Source organism: Pelecanus crispus, chromosome 18 (assembly GCF_030463565.1).
Source record: "Pelecanus crispus isolate bPelCri1 chromosome 18, bPelCri1.pri, whole genome shotgun sequence".
In the NCBI taxonomy this organism is placed as follows: domain Eukaryota; kingdom Metazoa; phylum Chordata; class Aves; order Pelecaniformes; family Pelecanidae; genus Pelecanus; species Pelecanus crispus.
This window is the reverse complement of record NC_134660.1, coordinates 5,666,916-5,680,093: the sequence shown is the minus strand read 5'-3', so window position 1 is coordinate 5,680,093 and position 13,178 is coordinate 5,666,916. Positions and strand designations below refer to the sequence as shown.

Below are 13,178 nucleotides of genomic sequence, written 5' to 3'. Positions count from 1 at the left end.
GAGGGTGGGAGAGGGGAGGGGGGTGGCAGAGCTCAGACCCCTGTGGCATTGCTTGGACCTTGGTGACTGCTGTGGTTTAACCTGGCAGGCAGCTAAACACCACACGGCCGTCCCCAGTGGGGTGGGGGAGAGAATTGGGGTGGGGGGTGGCGGAAAGTAAAGTTTGTGGGTTGAGATAAAGACCGTTTAATAGGACAGGAAAGGAAGGGAAAATAATAATATACAAAGTGATGCATAAAGCAATTGCTCACCACTCACTCACTGGTGCCCAGCCCGTCCCCGAGCAGCGATAGGAGCCCCCAGCCAACTCCCCCCAGTTTCTATACTGCCCACGACGCCGTATGGTATGGAATGGCCCTTTGGCCAGGCTGGGTCAGCTGGCCTGGCTGTGCCCCCTCCCAGCTTCTTGTGCACCCGGCAGAGCATGGGGAGCTGAAAAGTCCTTGACCAGTGTAAGCACTGCTTAGCAACAACTAAACCATCTGTGTGTTAGCAGCACTATTCTCAAACTAAATCTAAACCACAGCACTACACCAGCTACTAGGAAGACAATTAACTCTATCCCAGCCAAAACCAGGACAGTGACAGATGCTGGGCCTTGGGAGAGGAAGAGCAGAGGGGCTCCTGCAGCCCAAACTGGGGGGCGAGCAGATATCTCTGCACTGGGGAGCACTGGCACCACGTGCCTGCTGCAGGCGCAGGCGGGGAGCAGCAGGGAGATAATTTCCAATAATCTGATACTCTGCAGGGTGAGGTTTAGGGATTAGCCACAATGCCAACAGGGATCTGGGACAAGCCTTGCGGGGGTGATGGGCATGGACCAGAACCAGCTCCCGCTGTCCCTACCAGCTGAGACCCCCCTTTCCCAGGGTTGGGGTCCCCGTGGCCAGGAGAGGTGCCCAGAGCATGGACGTTTTTGTGGGCAACAGATCTGATTGCATCAAGTTGGAGGCACTGCAATGGCTTTTAACAGCCCAGGAGGGCACTTAGCAGCAGTGACACCTTGGGTGACCGAGGGTCCCTGGCACTGACTCACCACCGCTCTCCACCCTTGGTGGGGTAGGCTGCCTCCCGTCTGAGCTGGTCCATCCTCGAGCCTCTGTACAGCGTGAGATACACACAGCGCCTTCCCCTGGACCAGCCCCAAACACCCACGCACTGCTCTGCTGATACACCTGATTCACCTGCCACGCTCCTCGGCATCCGCTGCTCCACTCGCCCTGCTCTCAGGGACGTGGGCTGAACTCCTCAGCATCCTTCTGCCGGGGCGGCACGATGGAGGTGGTCCTGCTCCACGGGCTGCTGCTCCTCTTCCCCGTGGCAGCCCTGCTGCTTTACCGGTACAATGCCACCTTCCACTACTTCTGCAAGGTGGCCTTCTTCAACTGCTGGATTGTGGCCATGGCCACCCTCCTGTCCCCCTTTGCAGCTTTTCGGGGACGCTCCGTGGAGAACATGAAGTGAGTACCACCTGGGGTTGTGCTTCTGATGGGGAGATGGCTGGGGCTTGGCTGCAGTGGAGGAGCTCATGTGGTCTTGTGGACACACGCGCTCTCTCCTGCTCTGGGCATACCCACGGCTGTGTTACGGCCGGTGGTTGAGCCCTGAGGCCAAAGCAAGGGCTGTGGTCATGTCCGTGTGGCAATGAAGGGTGCATCTGCATCTTGCGGTGTGGTGAAGAGGTGCTGGCCATGCCCAGGGAAGGTAATGCCACGATGGAGGTGGCCAGCTGGGTCAGGACTAGTGGTCCTGGGAGGATGAAGTAGCATAAAAGGGAACATTCTTGGCCATCGCAACATTGGGGTTATCAGCTGGGTGGGTGATGGGGGGGTTTGGCAAAGGTTGGAGGTACAATCATAGAGTCATAGAATCATAGAATCGTCTAAGTTGGAAAAAACCTTTAACATCATCCAGTCCAACCATTAACCTACACTACCAAGCCCACCTAAACCAATCAAGGGTAGACTAGACTAAACCATATCCCGAAGTGCGACATCTACCCATTTTTTGAACACTTCCAGGGATGGTGACTCCACCACCTCTCTGGGCAGCCTGTTCCAATGCTTGACCACCCTTTCCGTAAAGAAATTTTTCCTAATTTCCAGTTTAAACCTCCCCTGGCGCAGCTTGAGCCCATTTCCTCTCGTCCTATCGCTAGCTACTTGGGAGAAGAGACCAACACCCACCTCACTACTACCTCCTTTCAGGTAGTTGTAGAGAGCGATCAGGTCTCCCCTCAGCCTCCTCTTCTCCAGGCTGAACACCCCCAGTTCCCTCAGCCGCTCCTCATAAGACTTGTTCTCCAGACCCTTCACCAGCCTTGTTGCCCGTCTCTGAACACGCTCCAGCACCCCAATGTCTTTCTTGTATTGAGGGGCCCAAAACTGGACACAGTATTCCAGGTGCGGCCTCACCAGTGCCGAGTACAGGGGGACAATCACCTCCCTGCTCCTGGAATCATGGAATGCTTTGGGTTGGAAGGGACCTTTAGAGCCCACCCAGCCCAGCCCCTGCAGTGCCAGGGACAGCTTTAACCAGCCCAGGGTGCTCACAGCCCCGTCCAACCTGGCCTGGGATGTTCCCAGGGATGGGGCCTCCACCGCCTCTCTGGGCAACCTGTGCCAGTGCTTCACCACCCTCATTGTAAAAAATTTCTTCCTTATATCCAGCCTAAGTCTATTCTTCTTTAGTTTAAATCCATTACTCCTTGTCCTGTCACAACAGGCCTTGCTAAAAAGATTGTCCCCATCCTTCCTGTAGCCCCCTTTAACAATCATTAGCAGGGTGCAAATACACACCCGTCACTGTCTCCCTGGCAGTGCAGCCAGGGCTTGCTCAGCAGCAGCCCCAGGGACTGTGCTTTGGCAGAGGGATTTTCGGATGTCTCAATGCCATCAGCTGTTGGGCCTGACACAGTCATGTCCTGGCGAGTCATACTGGTGCTGTCAGCTGTGCTCAAGGGTGGTGACAGCCGAGATAACATCGCTGTGCAACAAGAGAGGAAGGTCCGGTTGCTTTCGAGGGTGTTGCAATCTTATTACTGGATTCCTGGGCATGATAGCATACCAGAAGGGATATAATTATGTCAGAGTGAAAAATGTCTGAGCTTGTGGTATTTGCTGAGCTCCAGCCATCATGTATTTGTGCTGATGGATTTTGGGCCCTCGGCAGGAGTGTGGTCAGAGGTTTGATGTTATCAATCTGTTGTGTGGCCTCTCTCCCTCGTCCTTTCTGTGCAGAAACGTTGTGCACACACACACGTCCCGAGGTGCTCCGAGCTCTCGCACAAACGCTTCCAGCTTAGTGGAAATAACCGGCGTGATGCAACAGTGACTCGTGCTGCCTTATCTTGTCCCACTGACATCTTGCAGACATCCTCCACCGGAGCAGCACGCCCAGCTCCGTCCCTTCCTCAGCCTCCAAAACTCAAAGCCTCCAGCTTGGAATATGTTCCTGTCATTAGTCCTGGCTTTGGGGCATTGCCACAATTGTTTTGCTTCTCTGCAGACACAGGGATCTCTGAGCCTGCGTCTCCCAAAGGATGGGTGGTCTTCTGATACAACAGACCCTCTAAGCATCATGTCTCCTTCCCCCTCTGTGCCTGCCTCTACTCTCCTCCCAAACTTCTTCTCATCCCTACCTGGTGCTGAGCTCTTGGTGTCAGCCCTGTCCCCTACCCTGTCGCCTGCTCTGTCCCCTGCAGTCTCCCTGGGACCAGTCACTGCCAGATGCATGGACCCTGGCACAGGTGCTTCTCATGCCGTGGGTTGGAAAGTGCCCCATTTCAATACTGAAAGCGTACCAGCTTTTTATCTCCACTGTGGGTGCTGCAATCCCCATTGCTCCATCCTCCCTCCATTCCTCTTGTTATTCTCATACTGAGCGTCACCCGTCATGAGCAGTGCCATCCTAATGTTACCCTTTCTGTCCAACCCTCCCTGGATGGTGACACTACTCTTCCTTGTTCCCCCTTTGATCTGCACAGATGAAACCTCCATCTCTTCCCGACACTGCAGGTCCCGTGAAGCTATTCTTTGTGCTTTCCTCTAATGAATGAAGCCAAGTTGGTTTTCCCTTCCCTGCTCTCTTCCTCCTCCACCTGCAGCACAAATCTTGGTGCCTGCAGCACTGCCCTTTGGCTGCTCTGCAGGGACAGTCCCTGGAGACATCTGCATCTCTGTCAACCCGTCTTTCTCATGTCTGTTCCTCTGCATCTGATCTTATCCATCTACAGCTCAGCACATCTCAGCTGCAATCCAGCTCCTCTGGCTTTATGTATCTGCAGCGCAGGCTGTGAGCCTGGTGTCTGGGTTTCCAACCTGCACACACAGATCCAGCTGTGCACATGGGGGAGCCTCAGGGTGAGGCTCACCTGGCCAGAGGCAGTTGCCCTCACTGGGATGTGATGATTTGCACTTTGGCTGCAGGCAGACATCCCATCCCTTCTCTTCTTACTTTCCCATCATCCCTGGAGATCAAAAAGCCTGTTTTTTCTTTTTTTTTTTTTTTCCCCTCCCACCAGTTTGTGCTGGCTGCTCTTCTTCATCAGCAGCTCCAATGCAGGCTTTCTACTACTGAGACAGCAGCTGGTCTCACCTTGGGGATGGTTACAAGGTTAGCTCTGAGCTGTGCAGGCTACAAATGTGCTTAGAAAAGCAAGGCATCACTGAGACTGAACACAGATCCGCCTTGGGACACACTATTTGCTCATGTAGGCCAGATCTAGCCTGGCCCATCTTGCACCTTGCTCCCTGAGCGATTGTGAAGGGCTGGAAAAAATCAAGCAGCCCTGCTCTGTGTCGATCTGCTCCCCACGTGTGTTCCTCTGCCCTAGGCTCCTGCGTGCTGCAATCCTGCCCCTCAAACACCTCTATGGCATCAAGATGCAGGTGTGGGGCTCTGAGCATCTGAACATCAAGGAGCCCTATGTGATAGTTTGCAACCACCAAGCTTCCCTTGACCTCATGGGTATGTGCAAGGGGGAGGGGGGGCTCATCACTGCAAGGGCAGACTTTGGGGTGCTGCAGGGGTGGAGCAGGCTCACCCTGGGGGGGTCCCAGCGAGGCCAGCACCAGGATTTCTACAGGGCAGTGTGGTAGGCATAGGCCAGAAGAGCTGGTGGGACAGGAGCTCAGAGCTATGGGCGTGCTGCAGAGAGAGGGTTGGGACAATGGGAGATGATAGCAGGCCACTGCAGCCACAGGGCTGGTTGGTTCTGGGTGCCATTGGGCAGGGATGGATCCTTTTCTCTCCCATCCATCCTCTAGGCATGGTGGAGGTCATTCCTGACCGCTGTGTGCCCATCGCCAAGAAGGAGCTCATGTACATGGGCACCGTGGGGTGGGCCTGCTGGCTCAGTGGCATCATCTTCATCGACCGCCACAAAAGAGAAGCAGCAATCGATGTCATCTCCCAGACGGCCAGGACCATACGGCGTGAAAATGTGAGGGGGGGGCTGGCAGCAGCGGGGAGTCGGGGAGCAAACACCAATGGGGCAAGGGGGGGCGCGGGGAGGACTGACGTAGCAGGTCCCAGGGTGCTCTGGTCAGGGTCCGTGCTCCCATCTCTCCCTGTCCTGTGCAGCTCCGAGTGTTGATTTTTCCTGAAGGCACCAGGAACCAGGGAAAATCCATGCTGCCCTTCAAGCGCGGGGCTTTCCACTTGGCCGTGCAGGCTCAGGTAAGGCAATCCTCCCCCTCCACTTGCCCTTGATGGAGTGGGGTGGGCGTGCACCCTGAGGCAGCGGGGTGGGGGACATGAGGGTCTTTTGGGGTCTGCAGTCCCCAGGGACAGGCACCCTGCTATGCAGGACCCAGGGAGCGGACAGGGACCTGCTGAAGCCTGGGGCACAGCAGGAGCTGGAGTCCCACCTGGGGAGGGGGTCTGTATGGAGGACACCCCTGACCCTCCATCTCCTACAGGTTCCCATTTTCCCCATTGTGATCTCCCCGTACTGGGACTTCTTCAGCTCCAAGGATAAGAAATTCACCTCTGGTAAATGATGGACAAGAAGCAGGGCTGGCAGTGGGGATGGGGCACATGGGGCTTGGAGGTGTCTTTGTGGGATGTTGCGGTGTGGGGAGGCAGCTGGGGGTGGAGGATGCTGGTGGGAAGACCTGGTTCTTGGTGGGTTTGTCTAACAGCATCCCCAGCCTTTCCCTTCTCTCTCCAGGGACGTGCACCATCCGAATCCTCCCCAAGGTAGACACCCAGGGCCTGAGCCCGAAGGATGTCCCCGAACTGACAGAGACTGTCCGCCAGGCTATGGCTGATGTCTTTGCCGAGATGTCTGCAAATCACTGTGGGGAAGAGCGTGCTGAGCAGCCTCTGCTCCTGCACTGCGCTGGGGCCGGTGCTCGCAAGGGGGTGGGCAGCCCGCAGTGTGAGGAGGACACAACCAGGACCAGCAATTAGGGGCACCGAGTCCCTCGTGGATGTAAGGGAGGTGGCACAGCCAGAGGCTGGGCCATGCTTCCCCTTGTCCCTTGCAGATGTGTCCACCAGACCTGCCACTGCCCCGGCAGCCTGTGAGAGCAGGGCAGTGCCCTGGTGCAAGGGGAAGCAGAGCAGTGCAGGACGGGAACCAGGCAGCACCCCAAAAACAGTGCAAGGTGCCCCCAGAAGCCCTTGCTATGACTGTGCATCCCCTCCCCAGGGCATTGCCTGTCTCCCCCAGACCTGGCGCTGTGTCTGGCCTTGGGTAGCAAGCCCCCTCTGCCTGGGCGGCTCCTGCCTGCGCACTGGGTGGCGGGGAGAGATGTGCCAGGCAGGGCTGGGGGTTCCCTGCACCATTTTCCACCCCTGACGATGTGACTCGCAGTGGAGTTCACCTGTGGGCTTGCTGGGTTGCTTCTTCCAGAGGTTCCTGCAAGCTGGCAATGCTGTTGACATGCAGCCAGCTCTGGGGAGGGGTCCAGAGCGCAGCGTGTGGCTTGCGGGGGGAGCAGGAGGTCTAGGGGATATTGCCACGTGGGAAGAGCATCCTTGATGCTGAACTATGAGACAAGGGTGCAAGATTAAACAGTCTGTACCTGGTGGTGTGTGTGCATGATGTCCTGCCCGTGTCTCAGGTGCTGAGGGCAGCGTGGGGAGCGGGATCCATCTCCTTACAGCCACACAGGGTGCCTGCATCACTGCATGCTGAGCATCCCAATGGACGCCACAGCTTCTCCATGGGGAGATGCTGGACGGTGTGAGGAGCATGTGGCAGGGTGAGAGTTACACTGGGGGTGGGCAAGGTCTGCCCCCAAAGTGGACCTCTCCCTGCCTTAGGGACAAGAAGTATGTGCGCAGTCAGAGCATCCATTAAAGCCCTAAACCCTCAGAGGGCAGGGGTGCCTGGATTATGCCCACCTGGAGCAGGAGGGATCTCCCCGTGGCCTCCGGACCGTGGCACAACAAGACCCACTCACCAGCTACCATCTCCCATGGCCTGTTCCCTGCAGCCAGGCAGGGATTTGGGCATCTGCTGACTCCTTCCCAGCTGAGCAGCTCCTGTCCCAGCCACCCTGGGGGACAGTAGGGAAGGGAGAAACAGAGTGCGTGGTTGTCCCCAGTGCTGGGAGCAGGGTGGGCAGGCTTCACCTCCCATCTTCAAATAAGATGTGCAAACCATGGCCAAACAAGGTTGCAGTGCTCTGGTTTGGCATTGTTCCACTCTTGGGAGCATCTGGCTCATTATGGAAGAAATTGTGCAAAACCGTGGCAATCGTCTGCCCAGACAGATACCACTAGGCAAAAGTATGAGCAACAGAAAAGAGCTTTCCCATGAGTAACAACTTACTGGATCAGGAACTGTCACGTGGAGATGGTCAAGGGCAGCATGCACATGAAGGATCTAATTTCCCAGAAAGCCCCTTTATTCCCTTCCTTCCTGTCAGGGTTCCCTAGGTGCAGCTTAGTCTGTCAGCTCTGACCTGGCTCAGTGGTCCCACCACGTGCCTGCCACCATGGGTGTGGTTTGGCTGCTCAGAGCCTTGAACCCAGCAAAGCTTGGGTCTGGTGGTTAAACATTGTCCTAGGTGGACAGCGGGGTCCCAGCCAGAGACCTTGCTGGCTTTTACTTGCTGCCGGTGGGGAGGTGAAAGCTTGAGAGGAAGAAAACTCAGCACGGGGGCTCTGGGACTGCCTTACTTCCACTGGTCCTCCAAGCATGGGGTCTGCAGCCGCGCTGCCCTGCCTGCTGCTTTGCATCCTATACCTCACAGATGGAGCATCTGCAAAGCCGTAAGCCCTCTCTGTGTCTCCCTGTCCATGTCTGGCGGGATGGTGGTTGGTCTCAGCGGCGTGACAATCCATACCGTGACTGTGGTCACTGGTCAGGGTGGAAATGCTTGGGGTGGTGGTTGTTCTCATAGAGGACTTTGCACCTGGGGTTGGTGTCTCTGGGCTGCTTTGCTGTAGGTGCAAACCTCACACAAAAGTCAGTGGGTGAGCAGAGCCTTTCTTCCCTCTCAGGTGGACCCCTTGGCTCTTTCCCAGGGTGATTAGGCAAAGGGGACTCTGCTCTGGTGTGTGCACTGGCCAGCCTCCCTGGGTAGACTGGGGGAAGGCTGGGTGGCATAGCCCTGCAGGGAACATCCAGGGCTGGAAAAAAACCCAAGTGCCCTCCACCTGAGAGTCTGGAGTGGAGGGGAGCACTGGGATTTGGTGTGGGGGGTCCCTGCTCTCCTCCACTACCGAGGTGCCCCTTCCCCAGCCGCTACATGGTGGTCTTCCCCTCCGTGCTGTACTACCCCTACACGGGCAAAGTGGACGTCCACCTCATGGACCTGGATGCGCCCGTGCGGGTGACCCTCCACATGGCGAGCAGCCACGGCGTCCCCAACGTCACCCTGGAGGAGCAGGGCAGCGACATCCTCCAGCTGAACTGGCCCCACTTCAACGTGAGTCACGGCCCCGCGGCGGGGCTGAGGACCTCTGGAAGGGGCATCCCTCCCCCACCCACTGCCAGACCTGGGCTGGGGGAACTGGGAGGGGACATGGGCTCCATCCTGGATGGCCAATGAGTGAGGTGAAGAGTGGAGCGACATGAGGCATGTATGGAGACCTTGTGGGCTGTATCTGCGTCATCCTCCCATGCACACCGGTTCCCTGGTGCCTTCACGGGGCAGCGGGATGGTGACAACGGGGGACAGGTGTGATGTCTCACTGGCATCCAACATAAATGCTTTGCAACCATTTCTGCTGTTTCCCTGGCGGCAGATTTCTACCCGTCCTGCAGAGACCTACGAGGTTGCGCATGTTCACATCTCCATCCAGGGAGGGTCCCTGCAGGTCTCTGAGCAGAAGAATGTACTGGTGAAAGTCCTGGAGCTGGCGACCTTGGTGCAGACAGACAAGGATATCTACGAGTCTGGAGAAACTGGTGAGGGGCAGGAGCTGCTGGAATAGCTTGCAGGCACTTGGGATGGGATCCCCAGGTTTAGGTTCCAGGCCCTAGCACTCACTCCTGCTCCTGCCTTTGCTCTCTCCAGTGAAGTTTCGAATTGTCCGTTTGGATCAAAACCTCATTCCCAGCAACAGGAAGGTGAGACGGGGTCGGCGCGTGGTGGGGCGCAGAGGCAATAGGATCCCCACATGCCCAAGGTGATCAGTCTCGGCAGCAGTGGCACAGCATTCAGTGTCCCCACAAGCATGGAGGAGATGGGTGCGGGGAGGGAATTCCCCAAACACCAAAGGTACATGGGATGTGAGGGGGACACAGCTCTTCCCAGTGCTCCCAGCCTGAGTGCCCAGCGTACAGCCCCTTGCTTTTGGCACCGGCACAGGGGATGAGTTATTCCCTTTACAGCATCCCTTTGCCTGTCTTCTCTCGTGTGTAGCTTTTATGCACCATTATAATGCCCGCTGGTTTTAGACTCCTGGTGTTACATGGTGCTGGCAGGCCCAATTGCACAGCTAATGCTCTTTGCAGAGCGCAGCCTTGCTGCTCGCTCTTCACTGCTCGGAAAAGGCAATGCAACGTGGAGGTGGCAGCGGGAGCTGGACAATGACAGCGGCTCCGAGCCCTGCCGAGCCCCCAGCCCAGCAACTGGCTCTGTAGGGGCCCAGCCAGATCCCACAGGCTCAGCCCCAGCTCAGCTACAAGCTCAGCCCCCTGCGCTTTGATCATGCTAAATGCATCTTCTCTCTTTCTTTTGCAGCTTCCCTTGGTGGCCGTGCAGGTGAGTTGTCACCCTGTGCCAGCCTCTCAGCTGCTTCGGGAGGAACAAAGGGCCCCAGCATGTGTGCGATGCTGGGGACAAGGAGCAGGGACAGGGATATCCCTGCTGCGGGTGCTGAGAGAAGTTAGGAGGAGGGTGGAGAAGGGCTTGGGTTCCTCGTCCACATTTCCAGACCGCTCAGGGTCAGCTTGCTGTCTGCCTGCAAGTCAGGGGGTCCTCTGGGGAGATGCTGCTAAGGGACAGGTTACACGGATGAAGGTGGCAGTGGCTATTGCCACAGAGACTTTGACCCAAGCTGGAGAACCCCCTGAGCTCCCAGTCCAGGCTGGAGCATGGCCCTGCCAGCTCTGGCTGCTGTAGCCAGGCTGGAGCTCAGCTAATACAGCCCCCAGGAGAAAATTTTCCTTCTGGAGAGGTGATGCCCTCAGGGCCACTCTGAGCATGATGGCAGGGTAAAACCTCTGCTTCTTGCAAGGACACACAGGGCGACTTGAGTCCTTAAGGTTGTCAACCCACCGCCGTGCACCCCATCTCCAGCCCCATGAGCAAGGGCGATGCCGCATGTCCCTGTGTGCAGGGTCCCAGCAAGGAAAACGTGGCGGAGTGGCGGGAGGTGAGCCCACGGCAGGGCATCGTGGACCTGTCCTTCCAGCTGGCTGCAGAGCCAGCCCTGGGCACGTATGTCATCAGGGTAGAGGGGAAGAGCCACTCCTTCGTCGTGAATTACTATGGTAAGGCTGGCTCCACATGGGGTGTTTGGGAGCCATCGCATGGGATGGCAAGACACTCCCGAAGGAAGAAATGGGCACGATCCCACTCCCTGCTGGTCTCCCCCGCAGTGCCACCCCGCTTTGACGTGCTGATCCGGCTGCCCCATGTTGTGACGATGAAGGACGAGAAGATCCCGCTGGAAGTCTGCGGGCGGTGAGTCGGAGAGCAGCCCCAGCAGCAAGGCTGGCTGCTCCCGCGGTGATGCTCCCCGGCAGCCTCCCCATCCGCTCCCCTTCCTGCTCCCTCCTGACAGGTACCCGTCTGGGAAAACTTTCCGTGGAAGGGCTGAGGCCAGGCTGTGTCAGCCCCACAAACGTGCTATTTTCCTGAAGGGAATTACAGACATCTGTGCTGAGTTTAGGGGCCAGGTGAGGGCAGCAGGAGGGGGAGAAGGCACACGGGTGGTGGTCCTGGAAATGTTTCCCCATCTTGAGGTGCTTGGGCTGATGATGGCTGGGTGCATCATTCGGGCATTGCCAAATGATCCAACTCCCATGTGAAAGTGCTGCAAACACAGAGTCATTCCAAAGAGGGCAGAGGAGCCGAGCAGGGACTCTTTGGGTGGTCCTTGGCCCAGGATGGGCAGGAATGGGACAGTCAGCTGCATGGCAGAACGCAGTACCAGCCCCGGGAGGTCAAGTTTACAGGATCCAAGGGTTGCAGGACAGGTTGGAGGGAGGCAGCAGCAGTGGGGCGAGCAGCAGCTGGGAGCCCAAGGATGACAGCAGGTGACACTCAAGGGCCCAGCCACGGGGCTGCTGCTAACGCGGGTCACTCTCTCCTTCAGACAGGGAGGAACGGCTGCTTCTCCACCGAGGTGCCGGTGGCTTCCTTCAACCTGACCAGCTCCCACTACGAGAGTAGGCTCGATGCCTCCGCGTCGCTGCTGGAGGAGGGGGGCGGTGAGCACAGCCATGCCACAGCCACCCGGTGATGTCCTGGGGTGGTGGCACGTGGAGCACATGGCACAACTGCTCTGCTCGGGTGTCCTCAGGGTCTCTGTCCTTCCCATCCACAAGCATCAGCTGCTCTCTGTGCCCTTACTTGTTTCGGTGTCATTTTTCCTCTACTCCTGACTGCTGGAGCAATCCCTGCGGTCCTGCAGGCTGATCAGGAGTTTCTTCTCCTTCCAACATCGCACCCCCAGATATCCCTCCATCATCCACCTCTCCTTCCCCACTCTCTGCCTTCCTGAGACTAGTTAGTGTGCTTGATTAGTGCCTGGGGAGCCACCAGGGTAATTATTTTTCTTATTGGGTCTTTCTGACTTTGAATCTCATTATAAATAGTCACCATCTGCCTGGAAGGACTTGTTAGACACATCCTCAGGGTCAAGTAAAAAGCACAACTTCAGCACAGTGCAGTTGTGAGTGACCTCTTCTATTTGCTTGCAGCCATTAAGAGGGGCATTTTGGGGTAAAGCTTGGTATTTCGGTAGCACGCAGATCTTGGCTGAGTGTGCTCACACTACAGCTCCCGTCGCACCTGAGGACCATTTTTTGTGTTTGTTGCCCGGGTGTGGTTTTTGCACTGTGCAAAGTTGTCCCTAACCGCTCCACTTGCAAAGACAGCAGGAGGGAGCAAATCTGTAACGCTGCGTGTTTGAGACTCTCTGACCCATCTTTCCTGGGGGGGGAATCACCAGGACAAATTGCTGAGTGCCTCTCTCATCTCCCCCTCCTCTCCGCAGAGATGTGGCGTGTAGCGGCCAAAAGCTGTATGATTGTGTATGAAATGGTCACGGTCACCTTTGAAAACACCAATGAATTCTACAAGCCTGGGATTCCCTACACTGGGACGGTAATGGGGGGGGTCCCTGCACCCCGCAGGGCTCCCCCTGCACCCTGCTGTACCCAATCCCGCTCCCTCTGACCCCCAACCCTGCTATCCCACCTCTGCCCTCTGCCCCACGCCTGCAGCCCAGCCCAGGGCGTCTCCCCTTCCCTCCTGGTGCAGATGCTGCTGAAGGGAATGAACAGCTCCACCCTGAAGGAGAAGGAGTTTCTGCTTATGGTTAACACTCAAGGAAAAATGCAAAGAAAAACCCTGCTCATGGATGGATTGGGGAGAGCCTCCTTTGAGCTGGACACCTCTGGTTGGAATGACAAGGTCTCCCTGTATGTAAGTGACCTGTGTCCCACACCCCTCAGGCACCCTGGGTTTAGTAAAGATCACAGAGGTTTTCTTACACAAAATCTTCCAGCCTTCTCTTGACCCCATTTGGTCTTGTTGCACCCACAG

General features: G+C 57.0%; 1 protein-coding gene across 1 annotated transcript; it reads left to right on the top strand.

Moving 5' to 3' along the window:
- The first annotated feature begins 1,275 nt into the window (after positions 1–1,275).
- Positions 1,276–6,414, top strand: LOC104032608 (1-acyl-sn-glycerol-3-phosphate acyltransferase alpha). The gene is made up of 6 exons (XM_075722931.1): positions 1,276–1,460; positions 4,835–4,968; positions 5,268–5,443; positions 5,584–5,679; positions 5,922–5,994; positions 6,173–6,414. The coding sequence occupies exons 1-6, from the start codon at positions 1,276–1,278 to the stop codon at positions 6,412–6,414; spliced, it is 906 nt and encodes a 301-aa protein (XP_075579046.1).
- The last annotated feature ends 6,764 nt before the right edge of the window (positions 6,415–13,178 follow it).

What these genes read in the sequence shown, in the direction of transcription:
- LOC104032608 (XM_075722931.1), top strand. Translation starts at nt 1,276, where the DNA reads ATGGAGGTGGTCCTGCTCCACGGGCTGCTGCTCCTCTTCCCCGTGGCA. An exon ending in CGCTCCGTGGAGAACATGAA is followed by an intron (nt 1,461 to 4,834) that starts GTGAGTACCACC and finishes CCTCTGCCCTAG; the next exon opens with GCTCCTGCGTGCTGCAATCC. An exon ending in GGATAAGAAATTCACCTCTG is followed by an intron (nt 5,995 to 6,172) that starts GTAAATGATGGA and finishes TTCTCTCTCCAG; the next exon opens with GGACGTGCACCATCCGAATC.